At 36.0% G+C, this 26933-nt stretch overlaps 7 protein-coding genes across 8 annotated transcripts in view; 2 read left to right on the top strand and 5 right to left on the bottom strand.

Moving 5' to 3' along the window:
* The window catches only part of LOC105229900 (dnaJ homolog subfamily A member 4), a 131550-nt gene that overhangs the window by 5720 nt on the left and 98897 nt on the right, over positions 1 to 26933 (bottom strand). The window lies entirely within an intron of this gene.
* LOC105229902 (uncharacterized) lies at positions 59 to 5148 on the top strand. The gene is made up of 11 exons (XM_011210398.4): positions 59 to 216; positions 423 to 543; positions 921 to 979; positions 1115 to 1549; positions 1675 to 1986; positions 3091 to 3219; positions 3278 to 3397; positions 3471 to 3660; positions 3765 to 3862; positions 3916 to 4045; positions 4116 to 5148. Exons 2-11 carry the CDS (start codon positions 450 to 452, stop codon positions 4232 to 4234), a joined length of 1686 nt encoding a protein of 561 aa, XP_011208700.2. The 5' UTR covers positions 59 to 216; positions 423 to 449; the 3' UTR covers positions 4235 to 5148.
* Positions 5313 to 6707, top strand: LOC105229904 (protein AAR2 homolog). The gene has a single exon (XM_011210401.4). The coding sequence runs from the start codon at positions 5490 to 5492 to the stop codon at positions 6615 to 6617; it is 1128 nt and encodes a 375-aa protein (XP_011208703.2). The 5' UTR covers positions 5313 to 5489; the 3' UTR covers positions 6618 to 6707.
* Positions 6627 to 7266, bottom strand: LOC105229903 (uncharacterized). Its single transcript, XM_011210400.4, has 2 exons — positions 7030 to 7266; positions 6627 to 6972 (listed from the first exon to the last, which is right to left on the bottom strand). Exons 1-2 carry the CDS (start codon positions 7122 to 7124, stop codon positions 6726 to 6728), a joined length of 342 nt encoding a protein of 113 aa, XP_011208702.2. The 5' UTR covers positions 7125 to 7266; the 3' UTR covers positions 6627 to 6725.
* LOC105229906 (lipase 3) lies at positions 8977 to 10950 on the bottom strand. The gene is made up of 3 exons (XM_049449335.1): positions 10069 to 10950; positions 9272 to 9991; positions 8977 to 9216 (listed from the first exon to the last, which is right to left on the bottom strand). Exons 1-3 carry the CDS (start codon positions 10159 to 10161, stop codon positions 8977 to 8979), a joined length of 1053 nt encoding a protein of 350 aa, XP_049305292.1. The 5' UTR covers positions 10162 to 10950.
* LOC105229907 (uncharacterized) lies at positions 11382 to 12144 on the bottom strand. Its single transcript, XM_011210404.4, has 2 exons — positions 11878 to 12144; positions 11382 to 11806 (listed from the first exon to the last, which is right to left on the bottom strand). Exons 1-2 carry the CDS (start codon positions 12097 to 12099, stop codon positions 11483 to 11485), a joined length of 546 nt encoding a protein of 181 aa, XP_011208706.2. The 5' UTR covers positions 12100 to 12144; the 3' UTR covers positions 11382 to 11482.
* Positions 16180 to 26078, bottom strand: LOC105229908 (DEP domain-containing protein DDB_G0279099). 2 transcript variants are annotated; one of them, XM_019991635.3, is made up of 7 exons: positions 25823 to 26078; positions 25326 to 25541; positions 25027 to 25246; positions 23953 to 24899; positions 23296 to 23877; positions 22969 to 23224; positions 16180 to 18852 (listed from the first exon to the last, which is right to left on the bottom strand). In XM_019991635.3, exons 3-7 carry the CDS (start codon positions 25199 to 25201, stop codon positions 16748 to 16750), a joined length of 4065 nt encoding a protein of 1354 aa, XP_019847194.2. In that variant the 5' UTR covers positions 25202 to 25246; positions 25326 to 25541; positions 25823 to 26078; the 3' UTR covers positions 16180 to 16747. The 2 variants fall into 2 exon arrangements, with proteins under 2 accessions (XP_019847194.2, XP_011208707.2); XM_011210405.4 differs by lacking the exon at positions 25823 to 26078 and having other exon boundaries at positions 25326 to 25797.

Below are 26933 nucleotides of genomic sequence, written 5' to 3'. Positions count from 1 at the left end.
TACACGGTGGGCACGAGTGCTCGTGCACCCGAATATTTCGCATATATGTACGTGCATGAATGTATGTGTGCATCCTTAAATGCTTGCAATTTGAATGGATTAAAGTGATAGCAGCAATCGATGACGGTCGTTGCATCCTTTCAACGCGGCTTGTTGGCAGGATTAATCGTTTTATAAGCAAGCAATATATATTTGCTATAAATTATCATTAGAAAGGTAATGTTTACGAGTTTATGATTACAATTTGCGTGTAACGTGCTGAAAATGTGAGGAGGACTAAGAAAACTTATGCATATTTGTAAACTGAATATAATTTTTCTGTATACATGTATGTATATATTTATAATCTTTATCAACAGTATGTACAATATATTTATTCTTAATAGCCGTGATTAATATTTTATTATTGGTTTTTTATTTAGTTTAATCGAAACACATAAAAGAGCAAAATGCTTTCGCAACAGTTGCACACAGTGATTTGGTTACTCAATGGAGTCATTGCACTTTACGCATATCCAACTATAAATCTACCATTTCTATTTAGTAAGTACTGAATACATAAATTATTTAATACATTATTTGATGACATTATTGAAAATAAAGTGGATGCTAAAACAAGAAAAAAGATAACATCGGTTTTACCAAGGACATAATACCCTTCTCAAATACAAAAAGTTCTATAAAAGAACTTTTTTGTCAATTTTTATAACAGCATATAGACAGACTAACCGACGGACATGGCTAAATCGACTCAGATCTTCAACCTGATATTTATATACTTACTTAAATATACTTATGTATGTAAGTATTATTTTATTTTAGGATGTTACAAACAACAGCAAGAGTTTTAAATTTTAATATATGTAAATGCTCGCCAAATGTACTCATATTTTATTAAATATATACATATATCTTTACAGGTTCTTCCGCATATGGCGAAAACGCTTACAGATTCAAAAAGAGCGGCTTGGAAATACAAGTAAGCATTATTTAGCGACGATACACACACATACATACATCCATATATTTATACAAACACACAGTGATATGTGAAAGATATCTTGCAGTTAGATCTAAATTGATTTGGCTAACATACTGTTCCTCTCATTCGCAGTCTGATGCCGACGTGTTGGAACTAGAGCATTTGAAGGACCATTATGGCAGTGAAAACATAGAAGCCACTGTACAATTGCCGTCAAATTTTGAGCAAACTTTTGTGTCCGATATTGGCGCTGGTAAACCAGTTAGCGCTGAACCGCTTAGTGAATCGCAAGAATTGGAACGTCAATTGGAGCAAATGCCTGCTATTACTACAAAACTGGAGAAGAGCACAACAACAGAGTTATCGGTGGCACCAGTGGAGCCCGAAACGCGTGGCGAGCAACTTTCACCAGTTGAAGGTGGTGGCGTTCATCGGCCACCCACCCTACAACATGACAATGGTGGTAAAACACCAGCAGAGGGTGGTGCGGCTAACCAACAGCAAACTGCTGAAACTGGTGCGGTTATACCAAATGGTGGCGGTCCGCCTGCACCATCTGCTATCAAGGTAAATAGTTTTGTATATATTTATGTAATTGTGTAAACTTTATAAAGCAATATCCTCCTTAAAATGTCGTAAATTTGCACGTATGTATGTATGTGTGCCTATGGATGTAAATGTGTTCGCTACAGCCTTTCTATGGTGCCGCACGCTTGGCATTCGGTCAAAATCCGGAAGTACTTCCAACGACCTCCACAACCGCCACTTCTACTTCCACGAGCACTACAACGTCAACAACAACAACCACCACTACTCAAGCAACCGTCCAAGCCACCAGCGCAGGCAAAGACATAAATGCACCTGAATCAGATACACTTCCACTTGACGTCGAGAGTGTCGCCGCGAATGGCCAAGAAACCGCGCAAACGAATCCAACAGAAAAATTGATCGAGCAAATTAAACCAACAGCCCAACGTCGCTCGGTGCCCTTAAAGCCACAACAGGTTCTTATGATGAAACGTTCTTCACTTCATACATTAACAAATACATACATACATATTTGTGTCATATACAATGCTAACGGATATAAGCACAGCCCTGCAAGGAAATCGCCCGTATTGGTTGCCTCTTTAATGATACGAGAATAATAAAAGAATTTCATTCAGAAAGGCACCAATCATTAACGATAAATTTTATGTGTAATATATGTACTATATGTGTGCTTTTGCTTGCAAGGCTATAAATCAAATTCATGCACATCAAGTGCTTGGCCAAGATTCGAAAGTCTCCCACTGCCCAAGCACATAAGTATGTGCCTACATACTATACATACATACATACATATGTACATATACAATTAGTTGTTGAGTATGCATGGTTCAAAAAGCTATGCATTCAAATTATCCTTGAAATAGTTGGCAAGTTAGTAAGTGAATTTGAAATCCATCTTTTGGCAGCAGCAAAATTTAAATATCGATTTTTGTGCCCTGAACAGGGTTTATTAAATTTGTAACGTGCAGAAGGAAACGTTGGAGACCGTTGAAAGATAGCGAAAAGCTAAGTGGATTTAGCTTTGGACTAGTCCCTGAGTTTTTGAGATATCGATAAAAAATTTTGCACACATTTCTCCACCCTTTTCTCCATGAAGCTGCTCATTTGTAGGTACCGCCGAAAGGGTCACGAAATTTGACTTGACTTATTTTTCAAAGAATAGTACAATTTCCAAACAAACTGGTCAGATCGGACCACTACAGCATGTAGTAATCGTACAAATTGATCGATCCAATTCAAGATAAAGATTCTTTATATTCGTTTATGCTATAAGAAATGTAACTGTGAAGGGGTTTTTAGCTTCTGTGCATGCGAAGTTAACGGGTTTTCTTGTTTCTTGTTTTAATTTTAGACTTCGTGGCCGCATTCCTTTTTAATTCATACTTACATGAAAACACATTCTTTTCGTAACTGTCAGAAGCCTCCCAATTCATAATTAGAAACTATTTACATACATACAAATACTAGATATCACAAAACCAACTTGTTTCTTTTTACACTAAATTACTATGTAACTTAAATCTAAATTTATATTTTTAATATCGTACATTGAATAGACCGTCGAAACACTTCTTAAACGTCACAATGGTCAATTATCAGCATTTGACATGGCGCAGTATGTGTTTTGGACTGGCGATGAGGCAGGTGTGGCTCGCGCCGTTGAAGAACTAATCGAACGGGGAGTGGTATGTCTCAATGAAATTTTAATAATTGTGATTTGGTATAAATAATGTTTGTACGTAGATGTCACGTGAAAATGCTTTAGCATTCCTACGGGAAGTACGCATTGGCATTGAGTACCTGCAGCAGTCATATACAAATCGCATCTTCCCAGAAGCAGGCCTGAATATAAATATTGATAAGGTAAATAACTTAAATTCTAAAAATAATATATATTTGCCTTAAACTATGTATGCATATGTCTGTGTTATTTTAGAAAATGTTTGACATGCCACAGACCAAACCGGTGGCACCGCCCACTGTCGCAGCAACAAATGAAAAACCACTGCTTCCTTATTTACAACTGGAGCGACTACTGCACACTAGCAATCAAAATCAAATGAAACCAGTTGAAAGTGTACCAGTATGGCCTAAATTGCCAGTGCTAAACAGTGAAGGGACTCAAGGTGAATGAGAATATTCTTTAATAATTAAATTTGCATATTAAAATTAATTAATAATTTAAAAGATAATCATCAATTTAACAATTTTTCAATTTATCTTTTTGAAGATCTTAATGATTACGATGAGAACGGCGAAAGAGCTAAGATATCGCAATTCTTGTACAATGAATATACTTTAGAAGACATTTTATACAAATTGGCTAAGGTATCCTCACTGTCTTTATGTATGTAAGTGTATTGGTATACTTTGATTTGCAGATTATGTTCTCACAGTCGTTGGCACACGGCTCCGACGAAGCACAGCACGAATTACAGAAATTAACTGATTTCTTGGAACGTGAGGGCAATCTTGGTGTCATACCAATTGATCTGCAGAAGAAAGTTTTACGTATGTTTATTATTATTTTTAATTTTTATTGCTGAAGTGTTTTTTATTGTCGAACATTTCTTTCTTGCAGACATCTTATTCCGCGCTCTTTCCGATACACTGGCTGAACGTCCCGAATTATTGTCGGTTGCCAATGTAAATCTCGCTAACACCTACAATCGTCTTCCTCTACGTACTTTAGAACCATAAAATGGTCACAGCAACAAGTGATTCCACAATAAGTAAAGTTTTATGTAAAAACCATATTTATTTATAATTTTGTTTCAACATTATGAGGTATGCTGTAGTTGGCGCCTGTATACTTACATATATCATATAAATACTCACTTATAAATTGTAACACGAGTAAAGCGCGATTTGCTCATAGATCGTCCATTAATATCAATGGCAAATTATTTTATTTTTATAAAGCTCCAAAAGTTATATAATTTTTTTTGTTGCTAGCAATAGTAATGACTTAAATAATGAGTATTTTGAACACTGCATAGCAGCATAAGCGAATTTATCTATTTACTAGAGCTGAAAAAATCGTATTAAAACACATTAAAAACCGTTAGTGTGCTGTTAAATGCGAAAATTCAAGTTTATTAGAGAAGCGTAACTGATTTTTGGCGTTAATCCTAAAATGCGATATTATATATACACACATGCAATTGCAAGTAAAGCAGATATTTTGATTTAAAATCAATTTATGATAACTTTGACACCTGCGTGAATAAAACAAGAAGGCAGCAGTTCCGCATTCTGTTTACAACGGTATCAATGGCTAAATGTTTAACATTTTATGATAGGCTTATACCTTATAAGAATGTATTTTGAGTAGACGCGTATAATTGTATTTGTATTTTAATTGTATTTATAAAAATACACATGCATATACATACATACATATATCCAATAAAACACGTACATATATGTTTACATATATCGTTAATGCTAATTAGTGTATGTGTTTAAATAGCTTAGCTGAGCTGAGTTATATACATTAGTTAGACGATTAAGTACAATATTATTCAATTATTCTTTTGTTTTATAAAATTTTGAGTGCAAATATATCTACATATATATATCTATAAATGTAATAAAGAATGGTTTCAATTTGGTTCGGGGATTATTGCACTGAACACAATAGTTATGGAAAATTCGAGATATAGAGGCAATGGTAATACATTACTGTTAATGGATTACATTTAAATAACAAATATATTTATACGAATTTTTATTCAAATATATTCGGTTATTAAATAAAACCCACATGTTGTACTGGTTTTAAATAAAAAATTGTGAATTTCAAAACGTACGGCAACTCTTTATATCATAGTGTGGGTGCTATTTTCATTTGTATACAACAAACAGCTGATTGCATTAAACGATAAATTTGTTTTCGCAATATAAAGAAAGTATTGCTTTTTGGTAGCAAATATTCAAATAAATAAATAAAGACATGAATGTTGACGAATCCGCATTGGAAATGGATCCTGAACTGGCCAAGAAATTATTCGCTACCGGTGCAGTGTTGGTAATAACAGGAGCGCCAGTCGGCACCGAATTCGGTATTGATCTATGCAATTATAAAATTGGCGAAAAATTTCGTGGCGTAAAAATGATACCGCCCGGTCCGCATTACATTTGGTGTGCATCTTGCGGTCCATATGGTGATGTTGCACCACGTGTGGGTTTTGTACATTATTTCAAAAGCGAAGAGGTAGTTGTGCGTGAGTGGAGCCAACGCGATGAAGAAATGCAAGAGAGTCAGTCTGATGACAAAGAATTGGAAAAGAAACGTATACGCGATAATCTCAAGGAATTCGATAGTTTTCTAGCACCTTACGATTATCGATTTTACAATAAATGGAAACTGTTGACAGACAAAGTGACCGAAGGCACAGTCGAACGTTGCAGACCAACATTGGGTCCAATACGTACAAATGTAGAATTACAATCTTGTTCCGATGAGGATCGACCAAGAGGCACGTTACACACAAACAATTTACAACAACAAAGCACTAAAACAATTGTAAACGAAAGTGACTTGCTACCCAACTTGAAACCAGTAGAAGGTACTGCGCCACGCTTCACTGAACTACCTGCACGTGTGCCACAGAATGCAACGCCCGCTGAAGTATCGCGTCACAGCATTGATTGTGTGCATGCAATTGAGACACTTGTCGGCATGTTTCATAGTTCGGAAGCTTTGATCGAGGAGGAGCAATTGGCTTTTGTTTTTTATCTTGTTGGTTATTCGGTGGAGTCTCTGGCACATTGGCGCAATATACTGCATTTGTTGGCACACTCTGAGCAAGCGGTGCAAAATTTTAAAATACTTTATATGAAATATGCTGAAGCATTAATGCAACAATTACCACACCTGCCCGAAGAACTTATGGAACCAGGTGAATATAACTCAGTTTATAAAGATGTGCGTTCGCTGCTAATTAACCTAAATTTGGGTGGTCTGGGCGTAAGTGCGGATAAACTTAGTAGAAAATTACAGAAAACCTTGCAATGGCATTTTGAGGGTTTGCTTGATGAAGATCCTGAGGATATGCCGGTTATAGTAGAATTGACATAGACTTATAGCTGCGCTATAAAAGATTGAAATATATTTGCATAGATACATAGCATATAAATAAAGTAATATAAAATTGTAATATATAGTTTACACTAATATGAAACATGTTTATTTTTGCTTTTTGGGCTCGCTTTGCACATTCGCCGTAACAGCCGCATCAATGTCCTTAGCCTCATCACTCCTTTCATTTGTTAGCGGTTCTTTTTCCTCTATAGTTGCTTCTATCTGTGCTTTGAGCACATCAGCAAGACTTTTATCATCGTTAAGCTCCAAAGAGTACTTCGCTGCCAACTCTTCCAAACGTTTTTGATTCTTCTGCAAATATCCTGGTAACCAAAATATGGTTTGTACCATTCTGAAATTACATGGTCAGTCTTTTGCTTCGCGTGCACTTATATCAATCGAAACTTACTTGATTAAAATATAACCAGAGAAGGCCAATAACAAACAGGTAAACGAGGTTTTTATCATATTCCAGTAGTCTACAACAACTTGTTGATGCTTCATATTGATTTTTTTTCAACTTTGGACTTTTTTAAAGGAAATTTATTTTATTTTTATAGAATTTTATATTTTATGCTTTTTAGTGTTCTATTAGCTTCTCCTAACGGTTTCGCATTTGATTGTAAAATATTATTTAAGTCGCGCGTAACAGATAACAAAGATGGGACGTCATTTGTTATGGCTCACTGGTAACCGTGGGTTACTCAAATTAATACGTGTCCGTACATTTGAAGCAGTGACACAGTGCACATGAGCCTTGTTTATCGCCAATCAATAGTTTACACCTGCTGTGATTATATCTATATATGTAATACAGAGAACCAAATACAATGTATGTATATACAATTTTTTGTTGCATACACAAAGGTATCATTACTATTTAATTGGCATATATTCATAAACTTTAATTTATTACACTTCTTCCCAAAGGGATTGTTGTAACTGGACATGGTCGGGGCAGTTGTAGCAATTACTTGAAATTCGTTCAGGGAATCCTCGACACACTTTAATTGCTGTACGACCATTAAGCTTTCATTGAATACTGTTTGCTTATTTAAAGAGATTAGAGCAAGCATTCTTAGTGTAACGAATATAAGTTTCGGGTTGTTCCAATTTGATAAACCCGGGGGTCATAGGACGACATGTTTAAACTAAGATTATCGATCTAAATGGGGTTAGAATGAAAACGGCATTTGGCCGTATAAAAGCCGAGTCAATTCCGGTGCGTAGAACCGGCTGTTGTGGGAATTTTCACATACATCGAAAAACCTACCCTCCCTCTAGGACTGAAGAGGTGAACCATGAACTACCTGAGGGGTCGTCATTCATCCGTACTCTTCAAGGTAAAACCTCAAAACTGAGAAGAATTAAACAAGGGGTTCTGTTTAACTTCTACATTTCGAAACTCCCACAACCATCAGACGCTGATGATTGCACGATATTGATGCCGGACAATAGAATCGATGACATGTGTTCAAAGGCCTATCTCTCCGACCTTTCTCGCTTCCTCGCTGCACTTAACACTCTCGCCCACCAAATCTACAGCAACCATATTTACAAACTGGACGAAGGAGTACAGACTTGATTTTAATATTGCAGTCGATGGCGTTAAGGTTCCGACTGTCAATAATCCTAAAATTTTAGGTGTGACTTTTGACAGTCTGTGCTCCTTCACTCCTCATATGACCGCAATTATCGCCAAAGTACAGAGCCGTAATAAAATCCTCAAGTCAATCTACCGGCTGGCCGCACCAATATAGTCGCCTGGATGCAGTGAAACGCAGACGAGGAAGTTCCAGACTCGTCAGAACACTGCACTCCGAACTACGACAGAATAGCTTGTATGCTCTCAGTTAAGGAGCATAATAAACTCCTCTCCAAGCAGTTCCTGCTGGGGTGTTTTCGCAGAAATTATCCTTATAGTCACCTTCTTAGAGTGGAACCGTCTCCTAGGAACATCAAAAAATCATTTCTCAACTACATCTACAACATCAAACAATGCGCCGACCAGACTTCGGGCGCAACTAACTTCCGACAAGCACTGAGCGCCTTCACAGTGGAGCAATCAACATCCTCACCGACTCCCTCTCAGTGAATGGCGTATTTAGAGTCAAACCATCATCCATTTCAGATGAAGAGCTCGAGTTGCGGAAGAAACGCGAGTGACCTTTGCGTAGCTATCTTCGGGATTATGTAGCAGGTCAAATTCTGACTTATCCAGAATAGACCCCGACATATATAACATATGTCGTATGTGCAATGAGCATCACTACCATAGAACCAAAAAAGAATTAAAATAAAGTTCTTCTATGGAAACTTTTTTATTTGTGGAATGGAAAGTAATGATGATGTTTACTTAGCTGGACAGTGGAGTAATTAATAATATGCAAAGAAGAAAGCATTTTATACTATTTTTAAAGGTTTTTGTTACCTTGTAGTTGGGTGGGTACATACTACCTCCATACTCTAACGGGTTACGAAGGACGCTGTAATCGAATTTGCGGAACTTTTTCGAATTGTACTCCTGACAGAAGTGCAGATTCTGGTTAACTGAAGCACCTGCCGGCGATGTGGCCTTGATGTGCTCCAACAGCTCCTACATTAAAGATTTGCTCATTTACACTTACACTAATTTGTAGGTTCATGCTCACATGTTCCAACTGTTCGGAGTCATAACCACCAATTAGAAATATCTCATTAGCGCACATTTCGACAAACGGCGATGTCGTTTGACACATCTCAATGCCCAAGTCTTGCTTGAACTTATTGCTTGGCATGAACTCCATCGAACCCACTAGTTCGACCATAGCATTTGGCTGACCCAAAATGGGCGCAAAGGCACGCGTCAATGGACTCTTCATATTACCCATATAGGCGGCAGGCCCCAACAAATGTGCCGACTTAATTTTATTATTATAGCTTGGCTTCTCCGACATCAGTACCAAGTAAACTGTGGTGCCTTGCGAGTGGCCAATATACTGCAACTGTGTGTTCCCGGTGTAACCTAGCGCGTAATCGATCATAGCAGGCAAATCGTAAATTCCAATTTCATGCCAACTGAAATTCCAGAAAACTTGCCAATATGTGGGCCAAGTGCGATGCTTTTTAGAGTAAGTATTACCACGTGCATTACCCATCCATACATCGTAACCGGCATCGGCGAGTATGTAGGCGAGCGCTTTATTCGGACCCATTAGCACCCAGTCAGAGGAGGAACTCAACATGCCGTGCATGAGAAATGCTATTGGCCGTCTATCAGCCGTTCCCGCCTTCGGAGAGTAAGGTATGCGATGCATGGTGAGTATGTAACCATCGCTGGTGGTTACTGTATGTCGCTCCATTGGGTAACCATCAGCTATGATGCGTTCACCCTGGTTTGGTAGTGGTTAGTGTTACTAAAAGTGTTATTAAACGCAGCTGAATACAATATGGGTTTATATGAACTCACACAGTCTGAAATGGCCCTGTCAGCAGCATACGCACAATCAAGTGCAAGCAGCAGCGCAGTTACTAAACAACTCTTTGTCACTAATTTCAGCATTTTATAAACAACGTAACTGATCGAAGCGGTCTTATATAGTCATAAGCATTATCGCATACCCCCTGGACGTTTTAAGCAGATAAGTGCTAGAAATTATGACCCCAGATGCTCAAATCGTTAAATAATTTACAAACCCGCGATAATAATTTGAAGTGTGCGTCACAAGAATGATTTCAACGGAGGCCGATTTTTTTTTCGATGGTACCGTTGTTGATTTATCATGCCGCTAAACCTACGGGAGCGCATTGAAAAGTGATAAAATTGGTTTACAGTCATTTTGAAACTGTGATCCTAGAGGCTGCTCCAATCCTACTCTCATTTATTCATACAAAAGTTCCTTTATCAAGTTTTCTGCTTCGATCAGTTAGTTATATCACAATTATTAGTCCATCGGCTAAGATTTTTACAGGATGCCTAGCCCTTTATAAATTTTTCCTTACGTTTTATTTTAGCTTGTTAGAGCTTTCCCAAGCAGAGAAGCTCTTAATTTTCTTCCGCAAACGCCCAATGCACCAATTGAGGAAGACCCAAATCAGTCTCTCACACATCGTTCTCAAGCGTTGGGCATCTTTGTGACGTCGTTGTGGCGAATTTTGCGAAAAATCTTGGCCTATATTCTTCCAAGATCAAATTGACGCCAACTGAAGTCACTCATCGTATGTTCGTGAATTGGGCTGAGCAACAACTTGAAAACGATCCGGATTTTCATCGAAAATGGCAGCAATCCACGCTCCACGAGTCTCCATTGCATCCCGAAAATATTATGGTTTAGTCCGGTTTATGGGTCGGCGGCGTCAATGATAACCGAATATTTTTGGCCCGAATTGGATGATGAGGACTTGGACAATTTAGTTTGAAAAACGTCGAAAATTGGGTTCAGCGTCTGGACTTATGCAAGCTTGCACGTTATGGCCATGCAAAAGAAATCGAGTTCCAGCTCTGTTAATAAAAACCCTGTTATTAAATCGGTTATGATTTTCTGACTAGTTCAGTTTTGGTCGCTCAGTAATTGTGGTAGTTGGACGCCGAACGAACTGATATCAGTATTTCCCTGTCATTTTTGGAATATTATTAACAAGATCTTATAGAAGATCTGATTAACAGACAACAACAAAAGACAACTATAGGAGGATACTGCAGAATAGCTCTGAATCTTGGATAACTCGGAAGTAACTTCGACGTTTTAGTATTTACTATTACTTGCCTTGATTCAAAGGAGATGTTATATAAGTTTTGCGTTTATGTTATTGTTTTTATTATTAAGTGGTGTTATTCAAAGAATATATGTATGTATATATTTTTTAATTGAACTCCACCTCTACTACTCTTCCTCTACATGACCTTCGACGATATATTTGATTTTCTCGTCATTTTCGTGGAGCAAACTCACTTCCAGTTGGTAGTAACCGGGCTGCAAAAATCTCTTGAAATTCTTCGAAACCAATGGGTACTCCTTCAGGATGTAAGTGTTCTTTACAACCGGGCAATCAAATGGCGACGGTGCATTCGCGTATTTAGCTAACAACTCGTAAATATATAATCGGTAGTAGAATTTCATGAAATCACAAACTCTCAATGCAGGCACTGGCATAAGCCAATTGTACTCGCCATTCGCGTCTTCAGCAATCTTCAGCAATATATTTAACTGTAGAAGTACATTGAAATGAAATTGAAGTTATAAATTGCCTTTTTCAATCAAAACTATTGTTATGTCACCGTCCATTCATTATCCAAGTCCACCAGTTGTTCTGCCTTGCCACTGAATTTCACGCCGTCCTCACTTCTAATCACCTCCAACTTAATTTTGGCCACTTCTTCATCCTCCTTTACGGGTATTATCTGGTCAAAAACGAATTTGTAACTGGGCTCCTCCTCTGCCCTGGTGACAACTGCATATTCAATCGCAATTATACAAAGGCACAACAAATAAAACCGCATTTTAATATCGCAACGTTTGTGGTGAGATTGAAGCTCCACAAGCTAAAACTGCGCTTTTCATAAAGTCGTTGGAGAGATATCTAGCACGCAAATCCAACCATTGAGCGACGTTTACAGTTAAGCGATAAAATTTTACATGAAACGGAAATGGGTTGAAAGCCGTTGTTGCTTTCATCAATTTGTCGTGTTCTATAAAATGTCATTTTTTCGATATGTAATTATGTAATACCTGTGAAATTATATCTACACAAATGTATATAATTATGTATAAATGACTTAACTAGAAATCAGTTAAAAGATTACTAGAAGTATATTTTTCGTTGTTATGGAGAATTAAACATTTATTTTGGAGTTATGCTGCTTTTAGAGATAACTGCTCGTGCCCCTAATCAGGAACCATCCTCAGGAAATAGTCTTCTTGTAAAGGAACATAACACTTTTCGCTACAACTTAGAGTGGAGCCGCCTCCCAGGAACATTCCTTCAACACGTCAACGAAATCAAACAATACACCGACCATATTTCGGACACGATCAATTTCCGTTGTGAGCTGAACGTCATTCACAGTGGAGCTATTAACATCTTCATTGACTCCATCGCAGTCAATGGCGTACTTGGAGTGAAAACACTACCCATTACAGAACACAGCTTGAGTTGCGGAAAACACCCAGACTTACAAAATCTATGTCCTGTGTGCAACGAGTCCTCGCGGACACTAACCACCACTTTTCATGTTCAATGAAACCAACTTACTTAACACCTCTCCCTGTGGCCCGAACCCGTCGAAACAACTCTTTTTCTGGGCCTATCTTTACGTAAATAAAAACAATAATTAAAATCGCTAAATTAGCTATACGTGATGTAAAATTCTTGAATTCAAATTCGTAGTCAGGATACCTCAAATGCCGTTTCAGAGCCGTTAGTAACGGATTTTTCAATAAGAGCACCACAAAGTTTTTTGAATACAATAAAAACGGTTTGGGATATAAATGAAACTTTTCAGCCTTGCTAAAATACATTATGTATGAAATTCGATTTCTTTTGATAGTCACCATGGGCACGCTTGCAGAAGTCCAGAGGCTGAACCCAATTTTCGACGGTTTCAAGCATAAATCGGCCAATATTACTGCAATTTCACGTTCTATGTTCGTACGAAGTCTATCAATCGTAGTTGGCTTGTTGTCATAGACCATAGACTTGATGTAACCTCACAGGAAATAGTCTATCGACGTCAAATCGCACGACCGAGACGGCCAATTGACTGGGCCTTTGCGTGATATAACACGTTCACCAAACTTGCTTTCAATAAATCGATTGTGCATTCGCTGTTTGGCTTGTGGCGCTGTCCTTTTGGAACCACGTATTGTTCAAGTCCATATCATCCAATTCGGGCCAAATATATTCGGTTATCATTGATCGGTAGCGATTTCTATTCACAGTAACGTCACGGAAAAAGTACGGCCCAATGACGCCGCCGGCCTATAAGCCACACCAAACCGTAATTTTTTCGGGATGCTATTGTGACTTATGGAGTACGTGTGGATAGCTCTCTGACCAATAACGCATATTTTACTTATTGACGAAGCCATTCAGCCAGAAATGAGTCTCATCGGTGAAGATGATTTTTCGATGAAAATCCAGATCATTTTCAAGTTGTTGCTCAGTCCAATCACGCTTCAGTTCTTGCGTCAATTTGATCTTGAAAGGATGTAGACCAAGATCTTTTCGAAAAATTTGCCACAAAGACGTCACACAGTTGGCCAATCGTTGAGAATGACGTGTGAGAGACTGATTAGGGTCTTCCTCAATTGATGCCCAGCGGCAGCCATATTCTCGGACACTTCTTTGCCTCACTGGCACGAGAACAATTGATACTGTGCCTATGGATTCAAATTTTAGACACTCAATTGTTGATTCGACAGGATGATTATGAAGATCATAAACTCTTAAATTTGAGCTCACTGACTCTTGTTGGATGGCATGTCTTTCAATTGATGAAATGACAAGCCTTAATGGAATGTCAAAAGGACAGGAAAAAATATGGCGTGGTTTGCTGTTGCTATCAGTCTACTTTTGTAGCGTCCCTATTAAAAATCCCTTTACACCAGCCATACATTTTTTCTTCAGATTTGTTGAGTAGTGTTATTTTTTATTGCACCAATGTTGCAAGGTTTCCACTAAACATTTTTAACGTTGGGTCTACTGCACCGTTTATAATAATTTTCAAAGTTCCCGTAAAAAAAAAATTTCTTTGACCCATAAAATTATTTATTGTTAAAAAACATTTGCAATGCAAATAAAACAGTCTGCTCGATTAATATATTTTTTCAAAACGTTTAAGCTTATTTATTTACTCAATTATTGTTTATGTATTAAAATCAAAAGCTTTTTGCCATATAATAAAATCAACCGAAAATAAATATGTATATATTTTATTAATTATCAATAATGAATGCTTAATGCTCCCATTGGAGTTTAAGTACAATTACATACACACACACATACTATTTCTGTGTGTCATTATTTTTTTGGGGTATATAGTTTGTATTTATATCCAAATCCATGCGGATATATTCCATACACATACATAGTTACTGCTACTGCTTCTTGACAACCGATGCAGAGTGTTGACACAGCTATGTATTAGATGCTTAACATTTTTAATGTCATTTTGCTATTTTTATTTTATTTATTTTCTTTTTTTGCTTTTGTTATGGAATACTGGTCTTTTGTTTTGCATAGGCTACAATATTTAGGTACTATATTTAAGTAGAGCTCTCTGAAACGCCCCGCAACAAATGTGTCTATATTAACTGTGTTTAATACATAATTTCCAATAGTTTCATTCAATTTATTATTGTTGTTGTTTTTTACACATACTACATAGTAAAAATTTACACGACTACGACAATGCAAACAATTCTATAATCACCCTAACTTATTAACCATACAAAGAACAGCTGTCTCCAGTTGCAAAACAGACTTAATACATGCTAAATAAGTAGACAGCTCGCTAACAAAAATCTAGAAATCTTCTTTTAGTGTTGTTAAGCAATGATTATGACATTTGTTTTATTATCTAAATGTTACCTAAACCACAAGTGTTAATGCTGACTTTTGTTTTTGTAAAATTTATGGAACTGAGCCAATTAGTTTTATGCTTGTAGAAGTTGTCATACATAACAGTAAGACATGCGACACAGTGTACCGTTATATTACTGCAATTTCTTTGATTCAGCCACGCGCTGCGCTTGTAAAATCAATATCGTAAAATAAACACTGGTTCGGGTTAATGGCCGTTTAGACTTGGTAATCGCTGCAATTAACTTAATGGAGCAGAATCTCACTTTTGACGTATGTATATTCAGCAGTTTATACCATTTAAATATTGTCAAGGGAATTGTTTACGCCAATAATTGTTAAAAATATCAATTCGTAATTTCTGAGCTCTATTTGGTAGTGTCGCCGCCGCAATGTCGGTTGAAGTTTTTGAAAGTAGTTTAATTTTGGAATATATTCAGTGGTTTTGGCAGAGCTTAACATTTTCCAAGAAAATATTTATAGTTAATGGTTTTTTTAACGGTATCATTTTAGAACTTACTCAGGGGTTTGGGGGGGCTCTAAACGCGTAAAATTTTCAAAAAAAACATAAAAAAAAAAAAAAAAATAAAAATAAACATAAAATAAAAAATTACTTAAAATCGCAGAAAACAAAAAAAAAAAAAAAAAAAAAATAAAAATAAAAAAATAAATAAAAAAAAAATAAAAATAAAAAAAAAATAAAAAAAAAAATAAAAAAAAAAATTAATAAAAATAAATTAATTAAAAAATAATTAAAAAAAAATAAAAAAAAAATAAAAAAAAATAAAAAAAATAATTAAAAAATAATTAAAAAAAAATTAATTTAAAAAAAAATTAATTAAAAAAAATTAATTTAAAAGAAAAATTAATTAAAAAATAAATAAAAGAATAAATTAAAAAAAGTAAATAAAAAAAAAATAATAATAAAAAAATATAAAAAAAATTAATTAAAAAAAAATTTAAATAAAAAAATTAAAAAAAATTAAAAAATATACAAAAAAAAAATATTAAATAAAACCAAAAATAAAAAAAATTGAATTACTCTATTTTTTGTCCCCAACTATAATCAAACATATATTTAACAGTTTATACGCCGCTGGGTATATCAAAAGCGCAGCACATTGATATTGGTTAACAAGCGTTAATGGAAAAAGTTAAGAGGAAAGGGAAACTATGGTACACATATGTATGTATTACATTCATGTAACTAAGTGACCTAATTTTACTAAGCTAAGCAACGATCTAAAAGTAATAACAGAAAAAATCCTTTTTTCGCTTCAGCCAATTGGTGCATCGTGTCTAAGGATTTACACACTTGCGACATAATTTCGTTATTTTGCCAATTTCACAACTAAAATCTCACTTTTCACATTTCTTCACTTTATGGTAAACTATAAGTAGCGCAGTTGTGTGATGATAACGCCTCGCAGGAGACTCTATGTGAGGATATCGTGAATGGTTGTGGTGGCAGCAGCTGTAACGGGACTAGCGTTTGGTAAGTGCGTTCGATAGGAATGTGCCAGCGTTGTGCGACCGCGATTGTGCGTCTGCTCGCAATTTAATAAACGTCATTTTTTGCTATTAAAACTCGTCTTCGGCAGCACATTGACGAAAGCGGTATGCACGGGCAAAGCGGGTGCCACAAAACCCAAATCGGGTATTAATGAAATGCTCGGCGCCACACGAGCACTGCCCACCTGTAGTGGTGAGTATGTTGTATTGGAATGTTGTTGCATATGGTTCATATTGGCATTGTTGCTGTTATTCAGAGCGTTTTGTGGACGGTTCGTTACAGGCGCCGTGGAGAAATCCTGCATTATATGTATTTGTTGTTGTAGTTGCAATTGTTGCTGCTGCGGCGTTAAGGGTGATGTGCGCGTCTGCATGGTCGCCTGCTGGTGGTACAGACCGAGCGGATTATTGTAGAAGTTGGCGTTTTGCCAGGCGGCGCTGTTGAATTGGGGCGCATGTGTGGCGGGCATGTAGGATGCGACGTGCTGTTGTTGTGTGGCGGCTGACGTAGGTGTTGGTGTGCTCGACACGAAGTCGGACCAATCGTCATCGTTACTGTTACTGTTGGTGTTGCTATTGCTGTTGTAGGCATTACTACGGGCGCTAATGTGTGCGCTGTTTACGGACGCATGCGCAGTTGACTTGTGTTGTGGTGTTGGCGTTAGCGTGCGTTGGGCGTTGATGTTTGGTTGTTGGTGACGCGGCGAGCGCATTGCATTATTGCTGTTGTTGGCACTGTTGATATGCACATCGGTTATGCGCTTTGGCGTTATGACCAGTTGATTGTTATTGTTGCTTTTGTTATTGCTATTATTGTTATTATTGTTGTTGTTGTTGAGGCGACTTGCATTACTTGGCAATTGTGGCGTCACCGGCACCGATACAAACTCCGACCAGTAGTCATCGTTGAGAGTGGAGTCCTGCTCCTTCAACGCTACCGAAGCGCTTATAGAGATCGAATTATTTTTCGTATGCTTTTCCGCATAGGTATGTAGTGGCGATGCTTTTTGCGAAGTGTTCGCATCTTTGGCCGCAGCTGGTATTTTGGGCTGTGCGAAGAGCTCTTCAATACGCGCCAATTCATCGGGATTAATATTGGCCGTTGAGTCACCCCATTCAATGGTTGGTGTGGTCTTCGATGTCGCCGTATTGTTTGTGCTGATGGGTATAGCTTGTGGCAACAGTATGGCTGGACTGAGTATCATATTATCAATTAGCGACGGCGAGCTCGTACGACTTGGGGTATTACTAGCTTCTTTTGTCTTGGAAACGGCTGCGGGCAGGACGGCTGGTAGGGTATTGAGTGTTGTTTTAGCATTTATTACCGCGGGGAACTTGGACGTTATTGTACTGGCAGGTAAACTGGTGCCAAAATGTGTATCTGCCGCAGGCACAGTTGCCTTTGGAGGTGGTGGTACTGATTGGAACTCCGTAAACTCAGTAAACTCATCGGTGTCGAAATCGGATGTTTGTTGTTGTGCTGGTATTTGCACACTCACGGCACTCGGCTCACTACCTAACGTCGACGGTGCACCCATGGGCAACTCACTGGTGTATTCAGCAACCATCTCCAGACTAAAGCCGGGATTGTACTCAACATCCCGATACTCTTTCTTCACCACTTTTTCGTCAATGATTATACCCGCTGCAGCAATTTCATAGTCAAAATCAATTGGCTCATTTCCGCCAACAGTAGCTTTGCCCGCTTTCATAGTTATAGCCACATCGGTCTTCGATGGCGTATAAATGTGTGTCTCCTTCAAGGGTCCCGCATAGGTGGACGTCACCACCGTTTCGTCATCATCATCCACGACGATATTAGCGCCCAAACGTAATGTTGTCATAGTTTTACTATTGTCATAGGGTTTGCTGTTACTGATACTACTGCCTGAAGTGCTGCTACTGATGCTGTTAATGCCTGACTCGGCTGTTGTGAACTGATATGCGGCATTGTCCAGTGCTAATGGCGACGGACAAGCGTCTCTGGTTGGCGTTGCCGTCAGTTCGTTATCGTTTTTGCTTAAGGTTTCTGAAATGTTATCGCCGACGTTTGTAGCGGTTGTATGCGATTGATGCTCGTCATCGGGTGTATCAAGCCGTGCAACAGGCGGCGGCGGCTGAACCGCTTCAGTCTCTCGCGCGTTTGTCTCGCCCTTGGCCCCTGTAATGAAGCAATACTTTTTAGTTTTTTTGTTTACAGTTATATTTGGAAGTATTTTATGTGGATAAACTTAAAAATTATTGAGAGGTACAAAGTTTGAAATTAAAATTTGAAAGTGAACGAAGCATAGTGGATTTAAAAATGAAAGAAATTTTATTAATTAAAAAAAAATTGATAATAGTGATCATAATTATCGGACTTTGTTGGTGTGCCGATACATTGTATTGCCTTGTCACTGAAAAAAATTTTAAAGGCCAAATGAAATAGGTTTTTTTTTAATACGTTTGAGCTTCTACTCTAATCCATAACTTTATCCTCTAATAAAGTTTCAATAAATATTTCAAAAATACTGTAATTTGTTCTATATATGTTTATGCTAAATGTGTGGCTTAACTGTTTTAGAAGTTATTTGTGAATATTGTTCGAAAAAGTAGCTACAGTCTGTTTTGTACATAACCTAAAATACATTTGGTTTCACTTAAGGGGTTATATCCACTTTTGAATTTAAAAAATTATATATATATGTATATTTGAAGATATTCTCCGAAAATTTAAAGTTTATGTGGCAAAAAAAATACGAAACGAGAGGACCGATTTGAAATTTTGACACGACCTTCTTAGATATATTTGTCAGGTAAAGATTGAAGTAATAATATTTGTGATAATTTCGATATTTTAAGCCACTCTGAAGTGTAAATTTTTCTACAAAAAACGACGGATTCTTGCCCTTTCGTCAAAAATCAAAATTTTGACTAGTCCTTCGATCATAACCTGCTTTCATCTATTGTAATATTTATTTTTTGTTTTTGTTTGGACTTGAGATAATTTTAATCAACAAAATCTTTCGCATAGCCAGCCACATTTCAATGGATCTATTCTTGGAGATAGGCTCAGGGATCAAGAGAATCCAAATTTTTAAATATGAAAATGAATTGCTGATTTTTAAAGTATATTGTTATTTTAATTTAAATTAATTTAGTTATTTATTTATTCCAAAAATGTTTAATACTTATGTACTCAATCTACCACCAAAGAGTATACAATTAGATTTTATAATATTTCTAAATAAAATAGTTAGGATTAAGCAATACTAATTTTGGAAAATTATAAAAAGTGTGCTTTGGAAGAACTCAAAGGTTAGGAATTGAAAAAAAAATCAATGGTGCACATAATTGCAGGCGTATAGGTAGAATAGAGTAGGGCATATGACGCACATTTTCTCTTAAGAGTTTAAAAGCATTTGAATGCCGCTGTTCATGCAATTTGGAATAGTCGGTGGCTTGGTGTGTAAACAAATTCTTGCTTTCTGCTTTGTAAGCTACAAATGATGTGATAACTTATCAAAAATGTTAAAGATTTCGTGTTTGTGTGATAAGACATATTAATAGACATTGAGATCCAATAAATGGTAGATCAGCTACCAACGAAAAACAAAAAAAAAAGAGTTAAAGCAATTTTCGCAAAAATTGATATGCAAATGATAGCAAAACAGCTGAGGGAAAATACTTTTACTTATTGTGATGAACATATTTTGGGGTACAATAATTTTGCGCAAATTTTCGGAATATTGATATATTATAGCAAATATTTGTGTGTTTTTGCACAAAGCAAAAAAGGCATAGATAAACAGCAACGAACATTGATGATAAATAATGAGTTTTTAGTGAATGTTGTAGAAAAAATTGTGTATAATTAAATACATTTGTTTACTGTAAACATTTTTCTCACGCATTAAGCGCGCTAAACGATTTTGAATTAATTTCAGAATTTTAGGTTAGAAATTACTTCGTCAAAGAAAAGGTGCGGCACATCCTCCTGCCATAACCTACTGTATGAAAAATACCTTATTATATGCCACAACAACAAATATTTAACTTACTACTACAGTCCCATAAGCGATTTGAGTTCGAGTGGAAGTTGACACATTCCAGTGGTTTATTTGGGATGTTAAAATTATTACAAAAATCGTCGCATTTCAACGTTGCGTTCGATGATTCAGTAGTTTTGGGATTTGGCATTGCAAAACGTATTGTTGAATTTGCATTTAAAGACAGTTTATTGTTGTTGTCGTTGTTGTACGTAATTTTGTTGTTCATGGCAGTTGCATGATTTTGATTAATAGCCAAAAAGTGATTAGTAAAATTGTTCAAATACAAAAACGATTCAACGGTGGTGTTGTTGATATTTCCAACGGGACCGTGAGCGACAAGCGTTTGCGACGGCGAATCGTTTGTATTAAGCGGAGGCAAAGCATTGCCACCAGCGTTTGCATGTGTCAGTGCATTCGTTTGGAGATTTTGTGAGGTACAGACATTTGCGTAAGTGTTAGTAGCGTGTTGTTTTTTAGCATTTGGATAGAAAATGTGCGTTGAATTGGCGCATATAGTTGCATTATTATTGTTTTGTAATGATGGTGATGGTGATTGTGATGATGATGATGGCAACGATGATGATAATGATGTTGGTGCAGATAATAATGAGCATGATTGAACGTTGGCAGCCCAAGTGGGCGTTGTTATTATTGTTGTGTTAGTAGTTTTTGGCGTTAAATTAAGCCGTTGCATTTGTTTAATTAAGTTGTTATTAGCGGTTGTATTGTTGTTAGTGATAGTAGTAGTTGTTGTTGTAGTTGAAATTTGTTCCAACGTTGCACATGCAGAGAAGGAGGAGGAGGAGGAATCAACAGTTAAGTTATCAAGCTTAGTAGCCATCACCATAACTTGGTCTAGATCCAATAGTAAAGTGTGAACATGTGATGCTAGTCATTGTTTTTGTAATTCATCAGCATTGATTGCATTGTTATTGGTAACGAATAAGTTGGTTGGTTGGTGTTATTGTTAGTAGAGACAGATACACAAGTGTTTTGTTAATTAATTAACAAAATGAAAAATTGTTTAGTAAACAAATTAAATAAACACTAAAATTTATTATGTAATAATAATTGGTAAATTGAGAGAAATTATTTGAAAGCGAACAATAAAAGATTAAAAGTTATTGAAGACATAAGAAAATGCAAAATTGAGCAAGCAAATAAAAAAAGCAATTGTAATTTCTAGAACCGGCTATAAACGCATAAGCGGTGTCTACGCCAATAAAGAAGAATTTTTAGAAATATCTTAATTCGAACATATGTATATAGAGATATATGTACATATGTATGTGGCGTTTTAATATACCAAGTACAGGGCATAAAAAGATATAATATTGGGTGGTCGGTAGATATGCGAAAAAAAAAATGTCGACTACCCAATATAATATAATACATAAAAAATTAATAAAAACTTTATAAAAAAATTAATTTTTATTTTTGTATTAAATTTCAATTACGTTATCATTCAATTATAACGGTAAACAAATAATATTTTTTAATATTAAACTGATTTCTCGTATTTTGCCATGTATAAATTAATTAATTTTCATTTTAAATTTAAATTAAATTCATTTAAATTTTAGGTACAACATATTTACTATTATTATGATATGACTTCAACAATTCAACATTAAATTTACTTGAAAACTTGATTAAAAAAACTACTTAGACATTAGCCAAAATTATTGGTTCATATTGCGAATTTTTAAGTGAAAACTAACACAAGCACAAGTTGCATGAAATATTTAACTAGCTTAATGGCATTGGAAAATTATTTAACATTACAAACTTACACACATTTCGCACGCGTTAATACATTTGTACACTTATTTTCTCGCGCTTTTTGCTTTTAGCACAGTTGCATAGTTAAAAACGAAGCAAATTCCATGCAGTTTGCAAATATATAAGTCGTAAAGTAAAAGTCATAAATAAGTAAAGCAATTGTAAAGCATGTTTACGATTTGAGAGTATAAGAACACACGTTGCTTGGTGATACGGCTTAAATTACACAAAATTAATTCTTAAATAAAATAGAAGAAGTTTGCTCAAAACATACAAACATATAATTGTTGCATTGAAACAAAATAAAATTTGACATATAAAAAGGAATATGGGAAAAAATAGACACAAAGCGCATATCTGTCGCATGGCTTGCAGAGAAAGCGTTTTACTTTTGTGATAGCTTTAGAATTTGAAGTGTGTTTTTATGGTTTAGTTCATTGAAATGTTTATACAAACTTGCTTACCGTCAAGTGGATTCACCAAGCCGGCACCTTGCCAATCGAATTCAACATCAGGTACATCCGTTTTCTTCGCATAGCTGCTCATGTCTGCCTCGGCAGCGCTGCCACTATTATTTATGCTATATTGCATTGAATCGGCATCGGCAAATGTTGTGTTTGGCACAGCGTTGGTTGTTTGTGGTTTCATTGGTTTTAGTGGATTAAAACTGAGATTGGCAGCAAAACGTGGCATTGATGGATTCCAATTGTCACCGAAAAGCTGGAAAAATTATGAATTTAAAAAAGGTTTTATCGAAAAATATTAACATTTGCAAAAAAAATTAGCCTTACAATATTTCTCGAATCAATGCCAATCGAACGTATAAGGGCGTGTCGCATTTCGGATTGTGGCCATTGAAATTCTAAGGCTTTGGCAGCTTCTATTGCTTCAAAAGGAAGTGTATCGTTTATTTTGTTGATGAATTTCGCTGCTTGTTTCAACTCATCATCATCAGCTGGACTTGCCTCTTCAGTTGGAAACATCATTTTTAGCGCTGTGCCCAAGCGATCACTTATATTGCCGTTGGCGGCAGTTGGCGTTGACGTAGTTGTTGGTGTTTGTACAACTGGTGTGGTAGCAGTGAATTGAATTGCAGGTGTTTCATATGAAGCTTCCTCGAAATCGCCAAAGTCATCATCATCGTTATTATCGGACGAATTTGCTTCAAACCCATTTTCTTCAAAACCATCAGTTTTTAATGTTGCTGATTGCGCATTGTTGTTATTGTGTTCCATTGTTATGCTTAAAGAATTCGGTGCTGATATGCTTGGTACAACAGTCGGTGTCGGTATTGGCACTGGAGCTGAAGAAAAGTTTTGAAAATCATCAAAATCGTCGTCATCCTCGGCTGTGATAGCAGTATCTGTGGGTGGCTATACGAAGGAAATTACATTTAATATAATAATCATGTGAATATATTAATAAACTAAATGTAAATATATATGTACCTCTATTAAATCCTGCATATTTTGGTTGCTATCAACGATCGATGTCGTAATCAAATCAGTCGTAACTAATCCGCTATTATCTGGAGGATTTATAAAATTGGATGCCGTTTCGAAATCGGCAAAATCACCGAAATCATCATCCTGCTCCTCTGGACCATTTGAATTTACATTCTCTGTTTTTGGTAAATCATTCGTGATGTTGTTATTGTGATTTGAAGAGTTATTCATATTTATATCGTCTGCAAGCGTTGAGAATTTTCCTTCTTTTGGTGAAGGCGGCGTGTTAACAAGGTGAATTGCAAAAAAATCTTCCGAATCATTATTAACATTGTCCTCCAGAGGTGACGTTGGTGATATAGGCGACTTTTTAGGGGAACGATGACACTCCTCATCGCTACTGTCATCGGCTAAATCTTCTAATAACACCAGTTCAGGTAATGGGGGAGGACTTTCTGAATTTGTGGGCATGAAATCACTTTTTACTTCAATTTCTAGTTCTTTTGTTGCTACATCAGAATCTTCTTTACTATCTTGCTCAGTTGTAATTTCAGATAAGTTTTCAATTTCGCTCGAAGGTAGGTTTTGGGGAGTGCATATAGTTGTTTTTACCTTCGCTTCGTTAGCATCAAAATCTAACTGTTTGTAATCAGTAACGAATTCCTGCGCAGACAGTGTATCGGAACTATTAATAGGTTTTAGTTCTCCTTCAGCGGCTGTAGTTTCAGTATGATCGCTATCTACTGCAAGTTTCTGCGTTACGTTATAATTGAACGCTTCATTTAGCTGTGCCTGCGTTTTGACTTCTTGATTTGCTGTAGAATTGTTAAATTCAGAAGAATTTAATGATATAGGGCCAAGATCTTCTAAAGCGGGTGGGATATCCGTAAAACCACTGGTTGTTGATGAACTTAGTTCAAACTGTAACGGTGTGCGGGGTAACGAAGATACTTTAGAAATAGAGACATTAAAAAATAAGTTAATATTTATAAACACACAACAATTTATGTATATTACAATAAAAACTTCAAAATGTTATATGAATAAAGTTTTTTTCATTGCAGCAAATTTTTTTACCTTCAGCATTGGTTGTATCCTCATTTATGTCTGTACCCAACGCAAAATCTCCATAATCATCTTCATCTTCGAGAGTTAACGTGGGCGGCAAACCGGAATCGTCATCCTCTTCACCAAAATCTATTGGTGGCGGAGTGTTGCAAAGTAGCGGCGGTATTGGGGGAATGCCTGCCATGTCTTATAAATTCTCTCACTTTTATTATATTTAAAGTTAATGAGTCTAGAATAATTAGCAAGTGTTTTAAAAATTTGTATTCAAATGCCAACAATCTTTTTTACTTGCTAACAATGAGACTCACTTCAAAGTACTTGAGCTGCACCTCAGTTTATTATCGTGAATGCGTCATCAAAACCAAAATCATATCACGCTCACCTTATCGAGTTTTGGCCACGTTAGGAAAGGGGAACGGAAGATTTATTATATGTACACAGTGATTTTTTGCAGCAAGTCCGAGTCAAAATGATTTTTTCGGGTAATCAACGAGTTCAATGTCTTATATTTTGTGGTTTACCCACTTAATTTATCGAAAGAAATATTGCGGCACCAACAATTAAAAGAAAACATGTAAATATAAAACAATGAGCTTAACAATTCTGTCGTTTGTATAAGATATATGACTTAATATGTTGGTTGTGCAAAGCTTGAAATGAAAACATACCGATGAATGATATAAACTTTTAATAACACTAACGATTTATTCGTGTAGAATAGTAATTATACTCAAGTTTATGTTTATTCGTTTATAAAACCATACAAAATATGTGTATGTACATATGTATAATTATGTATTTTCACCTTCACAAATCGCACCAGCTGGAAAGTTTTTTGTGTACCTATTTGACAATACTAGAGGGATTCGCCAAACCTTTCAGTTGTTTTGCATCCAGGGCAGCGCTACACAAACTATTTGAATACTACACTCCTTTCTGTTTTTTAAGCACAGTTTAAAGAACTTCATTTGTTTTTATTTAAGCATTTTCCGTAATATAATATTTTCTCATGACGTTTTCCATCTCGAACAATTTAACTAATATGCAAAGAGGTTGACATACCAACACTTGAATTAAATGCTGAGTGCTGCCATGCAATTCAATTGTTAAAATTTTGAGATGTTTGAATATGTCGCAAAGTAGTTGTATTTTTATTTAGCTGTTTTTATTAAATTGACTTTATATAAAAAGTTAATAATTGATATCTATAACTCTTAAATGTTATTTAGAAAAACAACTAATTGGTGCAATAGCTTTTTAAAATATTATTTTAGTAAATGTGGCACTTCTGTTTTCAGTTTATCAGCTGGCAGCCTTCAATTATCGCACCTGCTAAGTTTTTGTTGTTGTTTACTTGATTTTAAAAACGTTTTATAAAAACTTGCATCACCCTGTTCTTTGTATGACATTTCCTTTTGGCAGTTGGCGCTTTGTTCTTCCGGAATTCAGTGTTATATGTTTTTTTTAATTTAAATTTGTGAAAATCGTAGTGTAGTTTAATTAGAAGTGCAAGTTAATTACAAAATATAGAATGATTCAATATAATGTTATATATTTATGTAAAAATGAATAATGAAACCACTGTAATAGGTGTATATTTTGTGAGCTTACCATGGCTAACCTAGAAGCAATGGCAAAAGTGAGAATCGCACAATTTGTCGTTTTCATCATATTTATATTGCAGTCCCCTGACATTTATGGAGGATTTGGTAAGTTTTTCCCCATGTTTATATGCGTAATGGACAATTAAAGTTTTTAAAAATCCTATGTAATTTTCATTCGTTTTGAACAAAACTAACTGTGGGCACCCTTCGTTAATCACACTTTACCAAATGTCATTTCGGGCCACCGAGCGCAGATTTTAATTAAATTAATTTAGAAATTAAATATCTAATGTTTAACGCAAAGTTTTTGAA

The sequence above is a fragment of the Bactrocera dorsalis genome, chromosome 2 (assembly GCF_023373825.1).
Source record: "Bactrocera dorsalis isolate Fly_Bdor chromosome 2, ASM2337382v1, whole genome shotgun sequence".
NCBI lineage: Eukaryota > Metazoa > Arthropoda > Insecta > Diptera > Tephritidae > Bactrocera > Bactrocera dorsalis.
The sequence above is the reverse complement of the archived record's forward strand: the minus strand, read 5'-3'. Positions and strand labels throughout refer to the sequence as shown.